Consider the following 22,186-nt stretch of genomic DNA (forward strand, 5'->3'; position numbering starts at 1 on the left):
GTATGTATTTACGTAAGTTTGTATACACGTCCCTTAAAAAGTTAAGGACCTGTAAAATAACGAGATTATCGTTTTCACAATTTCTTAAATTACATATGTATATTTCTAATATCTTTAATAACCAACCTATATTGAGATATGTATGTACATACATACATACATACATATGTAGTTTGGACGTGCTATTGAAACAACACCTAAAGAAGGATAACGAAATCAATACTCCCACCTAAAGCCAAAGTTCAAGAGGCCCAAGTTGGGGGCGTATGCTCAGGGATTTGTTGAGGGGCGGAGGGTGGGATTACGGTCTGGCGAGACAGGATAAAAAGTCAGACGGAAATTAGCTTTTATCGCTGACCTTGGGTCTTGCTCGTTGTTCGAAGTATAAAACGCAAATATGTATGTATATGTACATATGCATGTACGTAGCTACGTATGAATGTATGTACATACATACGTGAACATTTTTGAAATACATATGTGTGTACGCATGTATGTTTATGTGTATGTTCGCATTGGCGTTGAAATGGCATTGCTGTTGGCATAAACCATGTGCTAATTGATTGCGTTTTGGCTCAAACTGCTAACTCGCTGTAACCACAATGCGTGTGTTCGAACAAATAACAAAAATATAATAAAAATGGACTCCTTGGCAATGAGTTTCTCTATTATACCGTGTTATGGAGAAGTGGGTTTATCAGTCCAATTACAACGTCGACTCTTTAAGAAAAACAGTAAGCCCCTAACTGTGCCTAGTAATTTTGTTTTTAATAATTTTTTATGCGTACGTACACATGTTCTACCGATTCAACTTTTTACGTTTTATTCAATTTAAGTAAGTGTATTTGAAGTTGTTTTAAATGTTGGCTTTTTGGCTAACATAAAATATTGACCAAAATTAAGAAATTATAAGTGTACGCACTTATCTTTGAAAAGAGGCCGCATTGAATAAAACGCATGACACACTTAATTTCTCTCTCTGTCGAAGATTTCGGTTCTCTTTTGTGTTCTGCTTTGAAAAAAGACGGCACAAAGAAAGCGACCAAAACGAAGACGCATTTACAGTTATGCGATGGAAAGTAAAAGTCGAAATCAATGAATTTATATTGTTTGTTTTGGAATGTATGCGAAATGGGTAAAAAATCATTGAGAAGAAAATAAAACGAATAGCGGCAAAAACAAGGTTGTGTTCGCACAGTAAGCCCTAACTAACATAGAAAGATAAGAAAATATTTTTTTTATTAAAACAGAACATTGTGGTAATATAATATAGTTTTAATAAAAAAGTGTTTGTTTTATTAAATTTTTTCGCGTTGATCCCATCACTGGGCCTGTCATTTCATTTTTGGTGTGTTTGCTTTTTAAGCTTCGTTTTCATAGTTGGCTCTAATCTTTTACAGTAGACAATCGCCATCTCGCTCACACGCCGCAAACAAGTTGGATTTACCGTTGCGTATTTTTTTTTTTAAGTTTTTATTTTGGTTTTGCTGCTCATTTTAAATGCCCACGAAAAGAAGCAACAATAACAACAGGTTGATGATGAGTAATGAAAGAAGAGAAAAAAAATCCAAATTGAGTTGCTCTCATAGTTACAGAGAGAGAGAGAGAGAGGAGAGAAAGAGAACAAGACTGAATAACAAGAGAGCGTGGAAGAAAATAAAAGAATGTAAATATTTTTAACCAAAATAAACAAATGGTTTAAAATCAATTATCAAGCAAGAATTTGCTGGTGGCCTATTGCCTTATCACTAAAGCTTTAAAATGTTATTAAATTCCCTCCCTTGTTATTTTCTCTGAGAAATTATATGAAAAGTGAAGACACACTGTAGTAGAATTTATTTATCAAATAGCTATTTTATATATTGTTTCACATTTTAACCGCTTCATTTCAAAAAGAAAATTTGTATTTCTGCAATCAATGGCAATAACTATCATAGTAATTTTTCAAGAATAGAAACAGAAGCAAAACAAACAAAAGCTCATTTAAATGACGTCATGTGGCTTGTTTCAATGTAAAAATGTCAGACACTTGAACCAATTTTGTTGTTGTAATTTTGTCGGCGCTTTTCCGACGCCTAGCAGCGAACTGGGTCAATATCTTAATTAATTTTAATGGGCTTAATTTAAAGACAAAGGAAGCGAGCACTAACAAAGTTACATCAATCATTTGCGTATTGCAATCGTGCGGAATAAGGTGGGGAAGCTATGTTTTCTGCTCTACTTTTTGAAAAATGCGAACTCAGACAAGAAAAATATGTAGTAATATGCAGAAGGTTTTATATTTGTATATACTGCGAAGTTATCTGTAAAGTTTTTAGCTTAGGACGCAAATCTTGTCAACCTTTAGGATATAGCCAAACTGACAAAAAAAAAAAATATGTATATGTTTGTACATGTGTGTGTATTACATATGTTTGAGTTGGATATCTCAAGATCTAGGAATATGTTTGGTTAATTTTTTTGCTGACTCAAAATTATATGCAAATGCCAAAATGATTATACATACATACATACATACATACGTGCATATACATATCATGTGTAGTGATTTACTTTCTGCAAGAAGGGTAACGTTACTTAAATCTCCGAGTCGCCGCACATTCTTCAGATAATTTAATAAAAAGGGCGTGAAGTGAAAACAAGGCTTAGTAATAGTACTACAAACAGATACATCCAAATCTACACAAATACACATACTACATGAATTTAGCGATAACAACAAAATGCGGGCATCTGATTTATGCAGAGAGTAAAGAAGAGAATAGAGAGAGGGAGGACAGAAGGGAGAGAGATCAAGCCGGAAGTAACATTTTAAAGGAGGGTGTGTGTGAAGCGTAACAGATGCATTTAACAGTAACAAAAACACCGATCGTTGACAGGTAGGGCATGAACGAAGCGGATAACAAGAGAGGGACGCGAGGTAGCAGAACTGCAAACTGCGATTTATTTAGGGTTGTATGTACATGTGCGCTCATAATGCGCCTGCATATGTGTGTACAAGTCTGACCTCGTTGGCAAACTAAAAAAATAAAGAAGAGCATGAAAAAGTGTGGAATATGGCCGAGCGAACGAAGGCGGAAAAAGAAGCCGCACCTAAAAAAAAAATCTATTACATCACTAGGAAAATTGACACAAGCGTTAAACTTTTATATACAACCACACACCAAAAGCTCACAAACGTGAGGGTGAGGTAGCATATTGAAACGGAAACAAATTGAGCTTTGAAAAATAGATTCATTTTAACTCCTCAAACATGTAAAGACCAACAAATAACTACAAATTGTGGGGGAAGAAAAAACGATATCAACATAATATTTAAGTCTGTGAGCAACGAACTGACCCAAGTTTTGTAATAACCAAAAACTATGTATGAATCAATATTACTGAGAAATATGAAAATAGGAACTATTTTCGAGGTCTAACGCATCAAAGCGTAAGTCAACCTTACAAAGCCCCTCGAATACCTAATTTTCTGACAGCTAAACTAAGAGAATGTTTATATAAAAAGGCTAACTTTGTAGGAAAACTAAAGGTACCACTGTTTAAACCCCAATTTTATAAATAAGAAAATAAAAGGAAGAAAGTCTAATGGACTTAAATTTACAAAATACAATCTGAACCCACGAGCGACTGCAACTACAACTCTTCTAGAAACTTCTTTTCGCAGGAAAATCGTTGAAAATATTCCCGAGAGTGTGCGAGCCGAGAGAGCTGCCAGCGACAAAGCGACAAGTGAGCGCGGCGAATTTAAATCGCCCCGCTAGTTTAGCATTGGAGAGCGTCGATTTCGGCCGCGGAGCGAGGTTCGTTGAAGTTTTGAACGTCGGCTCCCAAATCGTTCGGTGAGTCCCTTAACAGTCGGGTGGCTCTCTCTTTTATTGTAATATAACAGGCCATGCACCGCATAGGGGTTAGACGACACACTCTATCGCTGTTTCTTTTCCACTTATTGCAAAACACCCTTTCACTCACACTCATTTTAGTGATTGTTAGGGGACTGACGTTCCCGACGAGACTCCCACTCTGTGCTTATTCTACCATGTGTTTGACAACGCGGTTCAGTCTGCCGCCAGCGCGGACCGAAGTAGCGGGATTTGTCAAAAAAGTATTTCACCGATTGCTGGCAAGCGCATCCGCTGACTCTCCCTCTCTCCTTGTCTCGCTGGCTGTCTTTGTTGCTCTTCGCCGCTGTTAACGTTTTCGAACAGCGTGCTAACATTGAGTGTTGGAAGACGAAATGCAATGGACAAAGGATAAGATTTTACCGCAGGCTATCATTCCCGATGTTGGGGCTTGAAAGAGCGAAACCGTGGACTAGCCACAGAAACATTTTTAAATGTGTCCACGCTGCCCACGGGAAGAAACTGATCACGAAGCTCTTCTGAATAAACATCACCAATGCTTGTAAACAACTCTTAGCATGATATACTTTTTCAGCTAGGCATGTGTTTTTTTTGTGTATCTCGGCAGCAAAACATGGAAAATAACAAGGGGAAGAAGCAGCAGCCCCGCGAAAAGTCAACCCACCCACGAAACACACTCTAAAGTATTGAAAAATGCAGACATTGTTGTTTGGTTTTTAGCAAGTCTCTATTTTTTGGTTAATGTTTATTGGTTTTTTTATAGGCACTGCTGAAATGTTATTATCAGCCCTCGTTACTGTAAAGTGGTCACTCTCTCCTCTCTCTCTCTCCCTCTCAATTTTTCATTGCGGAATGAAAGTGAGCCACAAAGCTGCAAATCGAAATTCGTAATTGTAATGATTTAAAGTTTAAACGAGAACAAACATAAAACATGTGTTCTTGAAGAAACAAACAGTAAATGGAATGAATTAGAAATACTTATATGCAAAACGAGTTATGAAATAGGAGCGAGAGAGCTAGAGGAAGTGTGCGAGAGAGAGAAAGAGAATAAGTTACATTATTTGCTTTAGCCTTTTGGCTTTTACGATGTTCTCTTAAACTTAAATAGGCGTACAATTTGTTTTAACTATAAAATACCACAAAATACAACTAAAACGAAAATCGAAGGGGGTAAAAAAGAAAAATAAAAAAGTAATAAGAATGAAATAAAAAAAATATCACCTTTTTGCAGTTTGACGTCGCGTTGCTCGTTCTGTCCCCCTCTCACGAGCACACTCGCTTTTGTGGCTTTGCGGCTGTCGCCGACGATTCAGCTGCTGCTACTCTCTCTCTCTTTTGTTCACTCTCTGTTGCTGCGCTGTCCCTTTCTTTCCCGTTGCCTTGCAGCGGAGCTCTGCTGCCGTCTTGCTTGCACTTGCGCTCCGCTGCTCTGCTTCAGCCGCTGAATTCGCTGTTAACTTTTCGCTGCTCTCTCTGCTGCTTTGTGGTGCTTGCTTTTATGATTTTAGTTTTATAAACGATTTTACACAGTTTTTGTTGAACGTATTTGCTTGTTATTCGCTTGTTTTGTTGCTGTTGTACTCTAAACTGGGAAATTAATAAAGGGCTATTAAATTGGAGCAAGCAAGCTAGACGGCTCGCGGCGAAGGGAAACCAAAAGCGCGGCGAGAGCGAATCGCGGCGAAAAACGGCACACTGTGGCATTGGCAATGGCAGAGCTTGTCGCCCGCCTTCCATTTCAGTGTGTGAGTCGCGATAAACGGGAGCGAAACGGGCGCCGCAAACTGAGCCATCGCAACAGCAACAACGACACAACCGCACACCGAACGCACACACACACACATATATATATACACTCGCATGACGGCATTGTACATATACGAGCGAGAGAGCGCATGCTCTCCGCCACACACACGTTTTTCGCCTTCCTTCTGTTCGCTTTTGTGGCGCCGCGCGAGTTTTGTCGCAGCAGCAAACACGCAATAAAAGTTCAAAAACAGTTGAAGAGTATACCGCGACGCGAGTAAAAATCTTTCCTTCGACGTCGTTCCCAGTTCGTTGTAGTTGTTGTTCTTCTTCTTGTTGTTTTTGTTGTGTGTCTGCTTTCCGCGAATTTTCATGTGCATGTATATATATATATATATATATTTAACAAGAGGTAAAAAAAAAAAACTCAACAGGATAAAAGTTATGAAAAATGTGACAAATATTATAGAACCCCCCCCGCAATTTCGACTTTTCGTTTTTTGTTTAAATTAATCTGCATATCATGGTGTGCGGCGGTTGCATTTCATTTATTTTGGCTCGCTGAAGAACTTGCTTGCTCCAAAACATAAATATTTTGTGGGTTTTGCGTTGCGTTTCGTAGGCTGCATAATTATTGAATATTAAGTGGGCAGTATCGGTACCAGAGGTGAATGTTGATGACCAAAAATAAATTCTGAGAGCACAAGTCTGAGCACACACGATACGATACGATACGTCTTCTTCGTTTGGCCGTTTCACTTTGAGCAGAGTGACCGTGGTGCGTCGCAATAATATGCCCGGGACGACACGTGCTAAATATGCCGTAACGCGTCGATGGAAATGCCGCGAGAAATACCACTGGCCGTATGTAAAAACCATGGTGAAGAATTCGGGTAGAGCGTCCACCTAATTTCAGTGTTTTATAGTTGTTTTAAACAATAAACAAGTTCACAGGAACTTAAAACCGTGATGCTTTACAGTTATTTATAATAATTATTACAAGAGCATAGTTAAAACTCATCGATTTTCAAAAATAAAATGCACCGCAAAAATACCAGAACTAATTTTTTCACGGACCCAAACCTACTTTATGAAACAGCTGTGTCTTCTTCTTAATTAAACGTGAGAATTTAACTTTAATCGAAGGGATAATTCCGATTAGAATAGTTCAGAAAATTCTCATGAAAATTAAATTTTTTATTGGAGAAACTAAGGATGTTGTTGAAATGTTATCCATAAATACCAAAATAAGGTGCGGCGCAGGTTTAAACCCCTATTAAAATAAGAACAGCTTAGCGGCCCTTTAATGCATATATGGTTCTTTAAACTTCAGGTTTTCTCAGCAGCTGACTACTAAGGACGAAACTCGCACCTTCTCTTGTGGAGATCATATTCATTATAACCATGTTCCACAAGATCTGCAGTTAAAGAAAATCAATGCTATCGAAGAAATCGAAAACAGATGCAAGCTTACCGACAGAAAAAACTTATTTAAAACAAATATTCAACGAGTAAGTGCACAAAACCAAAGTTTCTTCCTTTATGAGGAAAAAGAATCTTCCTTGATTATGTTAATCTTACCATTCTTGTTACAGATATGTACATTCAAGAGGGAGATGCAATTGAAATTTCAAACTATATTTGCAACGCAAGAGAAAGGAGTACGGCAAACTGAAAATCCGGGGATAGAGCATTAAAAAGGAGTCAGTAATGTTTAATTGTCGGACCCAGGTCAAGAAAGAGAATATTAGTTGGAGTAACAGATAGAATTATAGAGGAACAGTGCCGATAACTTCTAAGAAGTACAACCAAAATTCCATAGCTGATAAATATGAGTAGCGGATGCCAGGAAGAATTACTGAATGTATAATTAGCTGTTGGACTATTTTAATCCACATACAGAATAAGAATTTACTCATAGGTTCATGCTAAATGTATCCTATTAATTTAAAATAATAATTTAAGGTATCTCAGGATAAATTCCGAATATTCCAATTGAGAAAAAGATGTATGCGCTTAGACTGAACACACAATAAAATAAATCTAAGTAAATTATTTTGTACATTAAAATAATACAAACATAATAAATTTATCTGTGATATGAAGATTACATCAATAAAACATGGTTTTTAAGGAAGCGGCGTTTTGACAACAAAGCAAACTTTTTAAAGTGCTCTAACTTGCAATAAATGTGTATAAATACCTCTTCTTTCCAAGAACGAGGATTTCTTGCTTGACTTGTGCCGCGAGAATGTTACCTTGTTTGGATAATCTAAGGTGTTCCTTAATCACTGCGTGAGTTTTGTTTAATTTATTTCATTAAGAATACTTTTGGAACGAACTGATTTGCTTGACTGACAAAATCTAAATGAAGTCCCATTTTTTCGCTTACAAATAGCTGGAAAACTACCTCGATCAAGCTGCTTAGTTTTGATTAAAAATGACAGTTTGAAAATGGAAAAACTGTTATCCATAAGTGGGGATTTTTTCAGCACTGAATTTAACGGCCCAGTGTTGTTAGCGAGTATGGCTAGCAAGGTCCCACACCTACCCAGTATTTCATTTTTGCTAGTATCTAGTATATTTCATAAATGTATTGATATATTTGAACGGCCGTGATACGGTCCCTCTGCTGCCCGTATTTTTGTTAATAATACAATAAAAACAGTATTATTACTTAAATATTACACACAGGCCGGCAAAAACAGTGTCACCGAAAGGAATTCGAGGCGCAGAAGACTGAATAGATGGATCAGAATGTTTTCGGAGGCGTTCGTTTGTTTGTTGCTGCTGGTCGCACTTAATGCCGGTTCTCCATTGGGAAGGGATGACGAGCGATTCCACGAGGAACTGGTGGTTCGTCCTCTGTCTGGCGACCATGTCAACACCTACTTCCAGTTCACCACGCGCTGGCATTACGGGGAAAAGGATAATCGTGAGTATAGCTGGGGAACCCATCCCATAGGGCGCGGATTACCCAAGATTTCCGGGAACTTCAAGAATATAACTACTCGATAAAGCAAACTCAATGGTTTTGGGCATATTTATATAGGGTGACCCACAATTTAAGATTCTTCTCTAAACTGCTAGCCACATTTTTAACCGATTACAAGTGGCATAATGCTCACATTAACTAATTTTCCATCGGTTCTTGCTCCAGTTTACCACACCCAACTGACGCCCCGAGTGATTGCCGAATTGCTGCAGCAGTTTGCGGTGAAGGAGCTGCACATTGGTCTGACGCAGGGACTGTGGCGCTACGAGACATGGGGCTATCCCACCGTGGAGGCGACCAGCGGTGCGGAGATGTGGGCGTGGTTCAGCGGCACGAATCTGACCGACACCGAGGTGGATCGCCAGTGGCGGGAGTTGGCCAATGTTTTCTCCGGCGTTCTGTGTGCCTCCCTGAATTTCGTTGACAATACGAACAGTATTGCACCGCGGCATCTGATCCGTCCACAATTTATGCCCGCCAATAGGCAGAAATTCGTCAGATACGCTACACTTCCGCGCGAGATTGTCTGCACGGAGAATCTGACGCCCTGGAAGAAACTGCTGCCCTGCGGCAGTGCCTCTGGATTCGCCTCGCTGCTGAACTCCGGCCATGTGCACAACACCAAGTACCATTCGCTGGGCTTGAAGGTTCGTGTGCTCTGCGAGGATCACGAAGAGGACAACTGCATTGTGGAGCTGACGCAAACGGCCAATTTGGTCTACGATCTGCGGCTGTTCGAGCTGAGCAACAACGACTTCTCGCTGCGCCGCTTGTTTGGCATGGGATTGAATGGCTTCTGTGAGCTGGCCGAGAGTTCCAAGATCTACGTGCAGCGTAACGAGCAGGGCGAGCGCTTCCAACTGGTGCCGGCGCCCATGCACGAGGTGACGAGCACTCGTGGCGGTCACACCGTGGTCTACTCCGTCTACGACATGCACGAGCAGTTCAAGGACGCCGGCGAACGGCTCTTCAATGTGGCCTGGCTGTCGCCGAAGAGCGAGAACCGTCGACGCAATGCGGTGAAGCCGGCACTTCCACCGGTGATCGTACACCGATACCTGCTGGGACATGGCCAGGAACGGGGCAGGATTGCCACGGAGGTCACCAACTCGCACTACGACCCGCTGCCCATAATGGTGCAGGAGGTGATACCGTGGTATGTCCACGCCTACCTCCACACGCTCGCCATTCGCAGGAAGCCGCAGCGCCTGAACGAATACGGACGCCAGCGATTGCCGTTCAAGCTGCTGCACTACACGCCGGGCAAGCAGAGGGAGCTGCCCTCGCACTTGGAAATCGGCTTCGTGCTGCCCGGCCAGACGTCCGCCCTGATCACCATCGATGTGGATTACCTGCTGCTCAAGTGGCTCGAGTATCCGCCGGACGCGAATCACGGCCACTACATTGGCGCGGCGATCGTCTCCAGCCAGCTGCCGATGGGCAGGAACTACTCGGCCTTGCCGCCGGAGGGGCATCTCTTCGAGCATTCGTTCAACGCGACGCGTCCCAGCTATGTGCTCAGCTTGCACACGGAGGCGCTGATTGTGTCGCTGCCCACGCCCGACTTCAGCATGCCCTACAATGTCATCTGCTTGGCCTGCACCGTGGTTGCCTTGGCCTTCGGGCCCATCCACAGTGTGGCCACCAAGATGATCATTGTGGGCAGGCAGACGTCGGCGCCCAAGAACTTCCTGAAGAAGATCTTCAACAAGATCTTCCGACGCAGCAAGGCGGGCGGAGACGAAGCAGATGCCGTGGCCAAGGAAGCTAATTCCACAGTGGAGGAGACATTGGCATCGCCAGCAGCGGCGACAGCATCGGGATTTGGAGCCTCGAGAGCGGCGAGATCGGCGGTTGGACCTTCCGGGGATCAGCCTCTGCTGGAGGATCTCGACGAGGACGACGACGAGGAGGAGCAGGACTAGCAGCTTAGGGAGTCGTGATAAGCTCCCACTTATACTACACCTTTAAAATTCCAATAAAGTTAATCACAAAAGCATTGAGATTTTAAAAAACGCAAAGGGATAAATGGGATTGCATTTGTAAAAATATTTAGGGACACAAAAGTATTTTTAATTTCGAAACCGATCAAAATAACTGATATATTCCAAGTTACAAAAAAAAAAAGAAACCAAAAATAAGTGTGTAAGATAAAGTCTGTTAGGATACATATTTAAAACTAAAGATAAAGTATGCAATGTTTACAATTTAAAAGACCTATAATTTATACAAATAAAAACTATCAACTCATATCAAATATTCTTCTGAAAAGTAAATTATAACAATTCAAAATGTAAAGCCGATACATTAACAAAAACCAAGATCAATAAAAACACAGGTTTTTCTATAACTTTTTCAATTTTGTTTGTATGTTTTATTTTGCATTTGGAAAATAGAAATTTCTAAATGCATTTTGATGTACATATATCTAGATGTAGTCTCGATGTGGATCGTGAAGTAATCAGTATATCGAATCAGATTATATCAGATCGGATTAGAGCAGCGCAGAAATAGCCGGGCTCTCAATTAGAGCAAGAAAACTTTTGTATTTCTATTGGAACTTTCGGAAGTGCCTACATATTTCAATTTTACATCGCTAGGGGTTTTTTTATTTTATTGGTTTTCCAAAATAATTTCCCTTAGGTTTACATTTTAACTAACCTTAATTTACTTCTTTATTCAATAAATAATTTAGATATCAATTTGGAACTCTAGAGTGCAGGCAAATATTTGTAATAATTTGTTAACAGTACCTACTAATTAAGTTCTTCAGTTTACATATCAAATAGTTCCGAGTTAATAATAATATTCAAGGTTTTCTTTATCGGAATATTGGCAATATTGTTTTTCGATCTGTATAAAGAAAATTTCCCATGCGCTCGCTCTGCTTAGTTTTCCATTTTAGAACATTCTTGTTTCTCGTATTATTTTAAATTGATGGTTTATTTATGATTTCCGCTTGCTATTTATTGGTTTTCGTTTTACTTTAAATAGTAAATGTAGGCTTATCGTATAAATATATGTGGGCTTTAAAAATTACAATCCTTCAATGCAAAAATGGGGGACCAAGGATAATAAAAAATTGTAAAATTGCTACACACAAAAAATGGACGAACTTTAAAAACAGACATCTACAAAAATATAAAAAAAATTGTTTAAATAGTTGGGGGTTATTTATGTTAAAACATGCACTATTCTGCTGCTCGATCGTCATTTCCCTTACAATTTAGCATATATATATATCTATGGGTAAATCGTTTTTAAAGAGGAGCGGAACCTACTTAAGAGAGAGAATTAAATATATGTGTAATAGGATGGGTCGACTGCTAGAGATATTAAGCAACTCGAAGAGTCCTAGTTAGCTGGCGTAACCTATGGACCATTCATTCATATCATTCGCATAATTGTTTTCAGATCACACAGCCCAAAGCCAAAAGTGTCGGGATTTGATAATAAATATGTTTATCCTATGACGGATCAAAAAACAGAAAGTACGTTTTGTTTGGGATTCGCTTTCAGCGCTTTAAATTACATGGAAAGTGACACTTTGATCCCCGAACCCGGGCATTTAGTTTGCATTTTGCAATTTGTAGTTGGTTTTTGTGGTCTTGTGATCCTAAGAAATCGACCCATCCACTTTGCAGGGTTTCCCTTGGGGCCCAGGACACGGTTCCTTGTTCGCTTGCGCATTCTCATCTGCTTACCTAAAACCTACATGCATCGCTTCCCCTTTGCGGGGACTACACTTCGTGTTCTACAATCTAGAATGTTTCGGCTCACTTTGCTGTGTGGATTCATTGATCCACTGATTTTCGAGCTTCCTATCCAACTGGTTTGTATATCCTCTTGCATCTTTAACTCGGCTCTACAAAAAATTCGAGGAAATGCCGCTCTACTTGTGAACCCTGAACTATCATCCTTAATCCTCCATCTCATCCTCTTCTCCCTTACTTTCTGCTATCCTTAGTCTTATGCTTACGCCTCTCTTTCTCCTAATCGTAATCCTAGTCCTAGTTCATCTTTTGCGGCTCCTATTCTTACTCCTAATCGTAGTCCTCCTCCTCCTGCTGATTCATTTGAATCTGATTTCTCCCTTCTTACTCCCTATCTCCATAACTCCATCTTCATTTTGTCTCTGCCCGTTCCCGCTCCTCCTTCGTCCTCGTCTATAGTTTGTGATCTATTACTTCCGCTGCACATCCTCCACCGCCGGCTGTGAATCCATCCCCTCTACTCCAACTTCAGCCGGTGAATCGCAGAGTCCGGGGATTACTTGTTGTGCAGACAGCCCGGCGGCAGCGGCGGTAATAGGCTGTCCCTTCCTCATTGAGGCGGCTGCTGGCCGTAGTAGCCGTATGCCCCGGTGGGCGGCGGGCCCTGCGGTGCTCCTGGCGGCGGCATCTGTGCGCCGGCGGGCCTGTAGCCCTGGTAGCCCTGCGTGGGCGGGTACTGTGCATAGCCGCCGGCCTGGGGCGGCTGGTGGTAGGCGTGGCCGGGATAGGCGCTACCCGGCGGCGGTGGTCCGTACGCCTGCGGTGGCGGCGGTCCGCCATACGGACCCTGCGGTGCTCCCGGCGCCGGCTGGTACTGATTCGGCGGCATTGGCGGCGTGGCTCCGTTCGGCGGCGGCTGCTGCTGCTGCTGGCTTCCCTGTCCCTGGGCATTGGGTGCTCCTCCTCCTCCGCCGGCCGAACCGCCAGCCGTTGGCGGTGCCTGTTGCTGTTGCTGCTGCTGTTGTTGCTGCTGCTGTTGTTGCTGTTGATTCGGAGGCGGCGGTGCCCCGGGCTGCTGGTTGTACTGGCCCGGCGTCGAGTAGGTGGGCTGCACTTGCGTCGGCAGCGGCGCCACACCGGAAACCACCACGCCCGGCGGCGGCTGTTGCTGCTGCTGCGGCGGCCCTGTGGCGTACTGCTGGCCAGGTCCACCCGGTCCAGGTCCCGCTCCACTGCCGGCTCCTCCCTGCTGCTGCTGCTGCTGCGGCGGCGGCGTCGATTGCTGGGCATTGGGTCCGTTGGGATTCGCATTGCCGGGTCCGCCTGCTCCGCCGGGTCCTTGCGGCGGTGGCGTCTGACTCGGCGCCGTGGTGCTGTACGCCCCGCCCGGCGGTGGCGGTGGTGCCGCCCCACTGGTGGGCGGTCCACCCGGATAGCTGCTGCCCGGCGGTGCACCCGCTCCTCCGCCGGCGGCCGCCTGTTGCTGCTGCTGCTGCTGATACGCTTGGTAGGGACTCTGACCGCTGCCCGCGGGCGGTGGTGGCGGTCCATAGCCACCGGGCGGTGGTCCTCCGCCCGCTCCCGCCTGACCGTACTGGCCGGGATTCGGCGGATAGCCGGCGTAGCCCATGGGCGGCGGTCCGCCCGCCGAGTTCTGCGGCGGCGGCGGTCCGTATTGACTTTGCGGCGGACCCGGCGGCGGTTGCTGCGGTCCCCCCGTCGGCGGCGGTCCGTACATCTGGCCCGGCGGCGGTGGTCCCGGCGGCGGTTGCTGCTGTCCCGGCACCGGCGGCACCACCTGCTGGCTGCCCGGCGGCGGTGCATAGGCACCCGGCGGTGGTATTTGCCCGGCGCCGGCATTCGGCTGATAGCCACCGTGTCCGGTGGCGCCGGCCGCCGCTCCGGCGGGACCGTGATGATAGCCACCCTGGGCGGCGTTCGGTGGACCGGGCGGCGGCGGGCCGTAGCCCTGGGTCGGCGGTCCGTAGGGATAGGCGCCCTGCGGCTGGTACTGCGTCTGCGGCTGCGGCGGATATCCGGGATAGTGGCCGTGCTGCTGCTGCTGCTGCTGGTAGCTCACGCGGTACGGACTCTGCGGCGGTGGCACTCCTCCTGGGCCGCCGGCTCCCGGCTGTCCTGGTCCGCCGGGACCGCCCTGCTGCTGCTGATTCGGCGGCTGCTGGCCGCCCGGCTGCGGTTGCTGCTGCTGCGGATTCTGCGGTCCGGGCAGCGGTCCATTGTTCGGACGCTGTTGATCTGCGGGGAAGAAAGCAATTGAAATTCTTTAAAGGAGAGCTCTTAATTGTAGGAAACACACATAATTATCTAATTACTAACTAACTAATTAGGCAACAATTATGTGGAACTCAGACAGAAGCATTTCTCTCTATACAAATCTACTCTTCAAATAATAAACATTGTCGAATTTACCTCAGTTTAGAGCATTCTTCAAATTTAGTGTTAATTTTTGTGGGTAACTCAAAAGAAAGGTTTCGCAAAGCTTTTCACATCGGTTACATTTTTAATAGTTGCAATATATTAGGAAATCAAAAGTTCAGAAACTAATTCACAGCGCAAAGTGGAAACAATCAGTCGGGAGGGTTAATCTTGAGATCCAGCTTGGTTAGTAGGAACTTAAGAACTTGGATCAGCGATATCACATGGGGTTGAGTTAGATGAACTTCATGGAGTCCGAGCCGAACTCGGCCAACAGATAGTCCATCCACAAGGACTCCTCGGCTGCGAGTTCGTTTGTTTCTATCGGTTCGTTGGCTACATTACACTTACTGGGCGCCGCATTCGGATTGATGACGGACTGGCCCGCCTGGCCAGGTCCCTGTCCCGCTCCCGGTTGTCCCTGCGCCTGGGCGTTGCGGTAGACGGGATGCTGTTGCTGCTGCGACTGCGGTCCCGCTTGGCTGACCTGCGGTCCCTGCTGCTGTCCGGCGGCCGCCGCCGCTGCTGCTGCCGCTGCGGCAGCCTGCTGCTGTTGTTGTTGTTGTTGCTGCTGCTGCTGCTGAGATTGCTGTTGGGCGTTCGGCGGCAGGCCGGGATGTGGCTGCGGCTGCTGCTGGGCGCCGTAGGGCGGCATCTGGACCGGCGGTCCCTGCGGATCGCCGCCGTGCTGCTGCATCCCCATCTGCGGCGGTCCCTGCCCCGGTTGTCCCGGCACTGGACCCTGCCCCGGCTGCTGCTGCTGCGGCGGACCGCCGAGCATGCCGTGCGGTCCAGTCGGCTGCGTCTGCTGGCCGCCCTGCTGCATCGCCTGCGTTTGGAGGATGTGTGGCGGCTGAAGGGGAAAAATATAGGTTATTCAATGTTCGAAAAACGTTCATAAGTGGGCAAAAAAATAGTCTATAGTTTCCCAGTTTAAAAAATAAACCATAAGAAATACATTTCATAACTTCATATATATATAACTTCTATATATTTCCTTTGAATAGCAGTTAAAACTTAAAAAAAACTATATTATATACGTTAATTGTTAGTCAATAACAATGAAACAAATAAGACAACTAATAACAAAATAAAGAATGATTGTCATTCACCAGATTTAAGCACTGAACTATTTTAAATTTAGTGACTACATTTCATTTTCATCGAAATATAAGTTCTACAAACAGGAAAGTATCTTGAAGTTTGAACATATTTTCAGGGAAAAGTGAGGATTTTATATACACTGCATTGGTAAGCTGGAAGTATAGCCATTATAGCTGACCCACCGGCAGTATTTGTGAGATGTTCATGGCGGGATCGGCCAGCTGGGCGAGGTAGACCAGATTGCGGTGCAGGGCGACGTGGTAGGACATGCACTCCTGCGCCTTCCCCATGCTCTGGAAGTCCTGGATCGTCTGGATGAGGCCGCAGTTCTCGTCGAGCATCTTCTGGATTTGAGCGGAGTTTACCTGCGGCGGGACACCGCCACCACCACCGCCGCCTTGCAGATTGGAGCCACCGCGTGGCGTTGACGGTGGTGTGACCATTAGGCCGCCACCGATTCCTCCGCCGCCGGAGATGATGCTACCCGGTGATCCTGGCACGCCCATCGGCGGTCGCTGCTGTTGTTGTTGCTGCTGCTGCTGCTGTTGCATGCCCATGGGAAGGATGCTGCCACCACCTACGCCTACGCCTACCCCGCCCCCTCCTCCTCCGCCGGGACCAACTCCAGAACCTGGAGGCTGTTGATTTGCCACCGAATTCGGTGGCGGTTGTTGTTGCTGCTGCTGTTGTTGCTGTTGTGGCGGGGGAGGCTGCTGCTGCTGCTGCAGTTGCTGCTGCTGTTGCGGCTGCTGCTGCTGCGGCGGTTGCGGCGAATAAACTGCAGACATTTTACTGGCTGCAGTCTTCTTCTTCCGCTTCGGGGTTTTCTCCTGTTTTTCCACAATTTTAGCGGTTATTCTCGTCCGTTGGGGAAAGGAAAATGTTCGCAGTGTGCGGCGTTTTCTTCACATACACACACGCGCTCTAATACACACGCACACGCACGAGAGACACACGGCACACACACACACGTACACAAGGGGGAAAAAATATGTTTTTTTTCTCCCGATTTGCGGCCAACGGAAACACGCCGGCTGTGGAAAAACCACTCGCTTTACGTTTATTAATATCTGCTCAACGGGGTCCTCACAAGTTGGCACTCGGAAGTGGCATATTTTTACTTAACTTTCCCAGACTTTTTTTTTGCAAATTGCAAGGAACGGAACGACGCTTAAAACGATTACACGGGCGGCTCGGGCCGATTAATCGGCAGCCTGCACGATCAAGCAGAGTATGACGGCGCGTGACGTACGTATCAGTTAGTTAACAGCTGCATGGCATACCCTGTTAACATGTAAACTAAACCGTTGATTGGATTTCTTTGAGAAATGCGAACTTTTTGGGACCTTAAAAGGCTAAATAGTTCTATATTTTAAACCAAATAATATTAATGCTCTAATAAAAATATACTGGGTTGACATTCAAACTCAAACGTGCTAGCCGGTATCAACATGGTTGCCCATTTAACAGTGTCAAATAAACGTTTTGCAGTACTGGCCACTTTAGAAGCAAGTTTTTTATATTTTTAATTTCTTATTTCTGCTATGTTTTGTAAGTTTAAAAACATACTTTCTTAGTTCATATTAGAAAACCTTTATTTTGGTAAGTGATTATAATTTAGCTATTTTCAGCTTTTTGTAGCTAGATCTGGCGTTTTACAGCACTGCTGTTTAACAGGATGGCTAGTGCAATAGTTGAAAAAACCAAAACATTTTGATTTGGATTAAACAAAATTTAAATATTCGACACAATTGTAAGTACATACATTTGACATACTGATGAAGACTAAAGCTTTAATACTTTTATTTTAGCACTATGAAATATGCCGAGCTTGATTTGGAAGCAATAGGAAGAAGTCAATATTTTTGATGTACCTAGGAATTTATTTATACAATTTAAGATATGCCTTTTCTATGCAGTTTTTAAAAAGGATTTCCTTCCTCAAACTGTTTGTACATATTGGACGTACTTCAACCAGTCAAAACATTCTACAATTGTACCCACATTAATCTGTAAATTAGTTATACAAATTAATACTGTGTGTCTTTTAAATCCAATTTGAATGCTTTACAAAAATGTTGATAAATACATATATCTTCAAAACATAATAAAAATTGTTTTAAAAACCGGCAGATTCTGGCCATCAATAAGAATGCTTGGCCTATGTAGCTTCACAGATTTTGGAAACAGTTCCAAAAAACCAGATGGGTTCTGGTTTATGGCGGTTTGAAGTCGTCTAATGCGAATTTGAAGTAGGCCAACATATGTTGTCATGTCTTGTCTGCACTAAATAAAATGCAACTTTTCGCCGGATTATGCGCATGTGAGTAGAACATGAAATGACTTTTTTCTGTTATTTCGGTGTGGAATAAGTGCAAGAGTTGACTGTGTGCACTGCGAGAAAATAGGAAAGTTCACATTCAATTTGTAGTCAAAAACATTTGATTGCTTCCAATAGTTTTTAAAACACAGTTAAGATTGCCTTTGGATTGAAATTTATATGATTTGGAGTAACTGTAAATTACCGTTATTTTTTTTGTTGAATATTATTTTTTTTAAATACATGTATTTTTTGCTCTGCATGTGTTTGCCTGCAGCTTTTCACTTTATTCATGCATAAACTTGCCTGAGAAAGTTTTCGCGTGGCAAAAAGTTGCCACGGGATTTGCTTGGGTTGCGCGTAACCCCCGTCAAACCCCCGTTATTCCCATAACCCCCGTAACCCTCGAATCGCCCCTCGCTCTCCCCCTCTCCCACCGAAAAAACCCCAGCTTTTGGACACATGCAAATAACATATCGATGCTGCTTTTTCAAATAAACCCCTCCGCCCTCTCTACGCCCCCCCCACCAAGTCGTCCGATGCCACGCCCCTTTTTGTGGCTTTCGCCTGTCGCCTGTTGTCCTAGAGGGGATTTAGTGGCATTGCCGGAACGTGCTGCTGCACATGCATCAATTTGGGTGCCACCGCAGCCCCCGGTTTTCCCAGGCTTCCGATTTTCCGATCCCCCTTAACCCCATGGCCCACATTTTCCGAGTCCAACCCACACACACACACGCACATTAACCCGCTGTCTGCCCATGTGACATACGGGTATTTCTTCTACGTTGTTTTCCATTTTTTAATCGCGACAATGCCATCAATTCACCAAACAACGCAAATGTATATTCTTTTTCATCAAAATTCTCACAATTTTATTTTTTTTAATCCCATCATTTGCCCTTTTTGTACTAGTTTTATCATTTAAATAAATGTTTGCCAAAATGTCTCAAGTTTTGAACATCTTAGGGTTAACCAAAAATTACGTGCGGGCTAAATAAATCATAAGTTTAACACAATGTTGCCCTGCATTTGATTTCTGTTGATTAAAAAGCCGCAAAATTAAATTTTCCACCATAAATCGTTGGCCCTTTCACTCCCCTTTTGCCATAATTTATATAAATTTGTTTGCCATTCGGCCTGCAAATAATTGCAAAATGAGGGTCGCCACGAGAATTTCATAAATTTTTCATCGCCCTATTTACTTATTTTTTTTTAAATGTATGCATTTCTAATTTTCTATGCCTAATTTTGATTTCTTCTACTTTAAAATGAACACTTCCAAAATAAATAGTTAATCGAATACATCCTTTTTGTCGCTTACAAATTCATCTCGTTTAGCATTCTTTGTAAGACAACAAATTGACTTTGGCAACTAGAAAATAGAAGCAGCCCCCACTTTTATTAAAAATTGCATACATTTCGCATTAACTTTTTCGCCCGCAACTTTCGTAAATTCTCCCCAACATTATTTATTTATTTTAATTTTTGTGCATTTTTGTGCGCGCCCCCATGGTTTTGATTACATAAATTGCGTATACGCAGTGTGTGTGCCAAAGGGCAAGTGCCGTGTTCTGTGGCCTCTCTTAGGTGTAACATGTGTGCCAAGGTGCAGGGCAAAAAAAAAAAGAAACAGAAAAAAAAAACAGAGAAAAACAGAAAGTGAAGAAAAAAATAACGAAATGAAAAATGGTTGGAAAAAAAAAAGAAATGGAGAACCGACTCAAGGCCAAAACACTTGGCCAGAACGGGACGGCACCACAGACAGTCAGACATGAATGGGCGTCGTTGGCGGTGTCTGCAAGGGGGCGTGGCAGGTGTGCGTGTGCACCACCACCAACACCAGCACCACCGAGAGGTGCAAAGTAGTTGCCACTTAAAAGGCGCAAAAAAAGAACTTCAAACAAACAGCAGCCAAAAAGCTTTGAAGGGTATTTCTCCTTTTTTTTTTAACCTCCAGCTGCTACCGCTTTTCTTCTTCTTCTGCCTTTTTGGGGAGGCGGTTGCGGTAAGGGGGGCGTGGCAGGCGGTTTGCTATGAGCTGGGCTTTCTTGCCTCGGGCCATTGACAGTGAAACTGTTCAAGTTGACTCGCCAGAAAGTATGCAAAAATTCAAGCAACAAATATCAAAACCTCAAATGTTAGAAAAAAAGAAACAAAAATTGCCAGTACATAAGGAAATCTTAATGACCTCTTAAAGTAAACTGTAATGTTTTAAATTGTAATCAACATAATCCGCCAATTTAATAGCTTCAGGTTGTAATATCTGTTTCTGTTTCGATGATGATTTAATTTGTTTCGATCGAGCTATCAATATTCGATTCGGCTTAAAATGGTTTATCTTTTCTATTTTGTATGACACAATTAAAAATGCTGGCTTCAATAATTTCGCAACAGCTAACTGAATTTCACCACCATTTTTTTTTAATTTTCATTCCGCTTCTTTCGCAAAAAATAAATACTTTTTTACCTGTTGTGCGCTTCTGATTTATTTAAATGATTTTAAATATTTATGGCCATTGGTTGGTTTGCTAGCCGGTATTTATTATTTAAGATTCAAGATTAAAGCATGTGCTTAATTATTTTTTAATTTAGTTTGCTCGCTTTTTGATAATTCTTGTTGCCATGCTCTGCATACTTTTTCGGTTGAACTTTTTTGTGCCTTCGAACTAAATTGCTCTCCCTTTCTCCACGTGCGACTGTGTGTGTGTGTGTGTGTGTGTGTGTGTTTGTGTGTCTGGCCACATTGTTGTTGGTGCTTCTTTTGTGGCACTGCCAACATCATCATCATCGTCATCATCATCATCGCCATAGTCGCGGGCGCCTGGCAACCCTGACCTGAATTTAACTCTAAAATTTGTGCGAGCTTCGGTATTTCACTTGTTTCCACTTTTTTTTCCGCCTTCATTTCTGTGCGCCAAATCAGTTGGCGCGTGTGTGAGTCTTAATTTAATATTTGTTTGTTGCTCAACAAAAAAAAAAACAAGAACAAAAAAATAGTGGAAACAGAACGGCAAAAAAGAGTTAATTTAGAATTTTCAAGTTAGTTGCTCTCTGTGAGCTAGGAATTTAATTTAAAGGGAAACTCTGAGACTTGGAATTACCTTGCAAAAATTACAGGATATAAAATGTAAGCAAAATAATATCCATTTTGATGCTTTTCTTCTTCAATTTTCCCAACAGATTATCAGGTTAATCCCAACCGGAGTTCACAAAGAGTGCAAGTGGCACAATTAACTTGCAACCATCCGAAACTTGGGGGAAATGATCTCGAAGTTGGCCGGCAATAAACCCAGATTTTTCGCCTGCAAACAAGTGCTGAGAGACGTCGAAAACAACTCGTTTGGAGTTCAGTTCATTAATAAGTGACCAAGCGGTGTCATAAGCAGTTCATTAATTAGGGACTCCGGCTCCCTGGCAGGCAGGCGAGCAAACAATCCGCATCCTTTATTCCCCGCCCAGTTGTCCTGCTCGAATCTGTCACAAAATGTTCCGTCCCCCCCTTTCCCCTTCCAGCGAAGCGGTGAAGGAGCTTAAACACAGTTCGGATCGCCAGCTCCTGGCATTTATGCTTTGTACCAACTTCCTCCCCCTTTCCCCCTTGAGTTTTCCACACCCAAGTCCCCTCACTTTTCCCCGAAACCAAGCAACATTTTCCGTTGGCAGTGGCAGTGGCAGTGGCAGTTCCATTCCCCTGTCAGGTATTTCAGCTTGTTGTTTGCTGCAGTTTTGTGCTTAACTGCCACACACACATACACACAAACACTAATACACAGACACACACACACACATAGAGAGCAGAGTCTGCCCCTTGGAATCCCTTGGCGTTGCTCGGTGGTAAAGGGCCATGTCAACTGGCATACGAAACCAATTTCCTTTTTATGGCAAATGAAATGAAAATTTGAAATGACCACAAAACCGGACGGGGGAGGAAAACTCTAGGAGATAGTGCGGATTGCACTCGCAAAAAAGGATTTTAGTGAAAATATCTTGGATACAAGATTAAGTTAAC

At 43.5% G+C, this 22,186-nt stretch overlaps 3 protein-coding genes and 2 long non-coding RNA genes across 5 annotated transcripts; 3 read left to right on the top strand and 2 right to left on the bottom strand.

The window, feature by feature from the left end:
* Positions 1–376: 376 nt before the first annotated feature.
* LOC108097949 lies at positions 377–4,412 on the top strand. The gene is made up of 2 exons (XR_001771813.2): positions 377–3,842; positions 3,984–4,412. It is a non-coding gene; the product is annotated as an uncharacterized LOC108097949 (long non-coding RNA).
* Positions 4,413–4,527: 115 nt separating this feature from the next.
* Positions 4,528–6,471, bottom strand: LOC108097948. Its single transcript, XR_001771812.2, has 3 exons — positions 6,272–6,471; positions 5,085–5,450; positions 4,528–4,734 (listed from the first exon to the last, which is right to left on the bottom strand). It is a non-coding gene; the product is annotated as an uncharacterized LOC108097948 (long non-coding RNA).
* Positions 5,459–7,725, top strand: LOC108097947. The gene is given in 5 exon segments (XM_017200541.2): positions 5,459–5,791; positions 5,794–5,868; positions 5,871–6,021; positions 6,943–7,120; positions 7,205–7,725. Coding segments are annotated over 3 exon segments (351 nt in total). The 5' UTR covers positions 5,459–5,572; the 3' UTR covers positions 5,928–6,021; positions 6,943–7,120; positions 7,205–7,725.
* A 478-nt stretch (positions 7,726–8,203) lies between these two features.
* On the top strand, positions 8,204–10,963 carry LOC108097944 (GPI transamidase component PIG-T). The gene is made up of 2 exons (XM_017200536.2): positions 8,204–8,544; positions 8,770–10,963. The coding sequence occupies exons 1-2, from the start codon at positions 8,367–8,369 to the stop codon at positions 10,527–10,529; spliced, it is 1,938 nt and encodes a 645-aa protein (XP_017056025.1). The 5' UTR covers positions 8,204–8,366; the 3' UTR covers positions 10,530–10,963.
* A 586-nt stretch (positions 10,964–11,549) lies between these two features.
* On the bottom strand, positions 11,550–17,064 carry LOC108097943 (basic proline-rich protein). The gene is made up of 3 exons (XM_017200535.2): positions 16,040–17,064; positions 15,105–15,606; positions 11,550–14,573 (listed from the first exon to the last, which is right to left on the bottom strand). Exons 1-3 carry the CDS (start codon positions 16,643–16,645, stop codon positions 12,928–12,930), a joined length of 2,754 nt encoding a protein of 917 aa, XP_017056024.1. The 5' UTR covers positions 16,646–17,064; the 3' UTR covers positions 11,550–12,927.
* Positions 17,065–22,186: the final 5,122 nt, after the last annotated feature.

Source organism: Drosophila ficusphila, unplaced genomic scaffold (assembly GCF_018152265.1).
Source record: "Drosophila ficusphila isolate 14025-0441.05 unplaced genomic scaffold, ASM1815226v1 contig_197, whole genome shotgun sequence".
NCBI lineage: Eukaryota > Metazoa > Arthropoda > Insecta > Diptera > Drosophilidae > Drosophila > Drosophila ficusphila.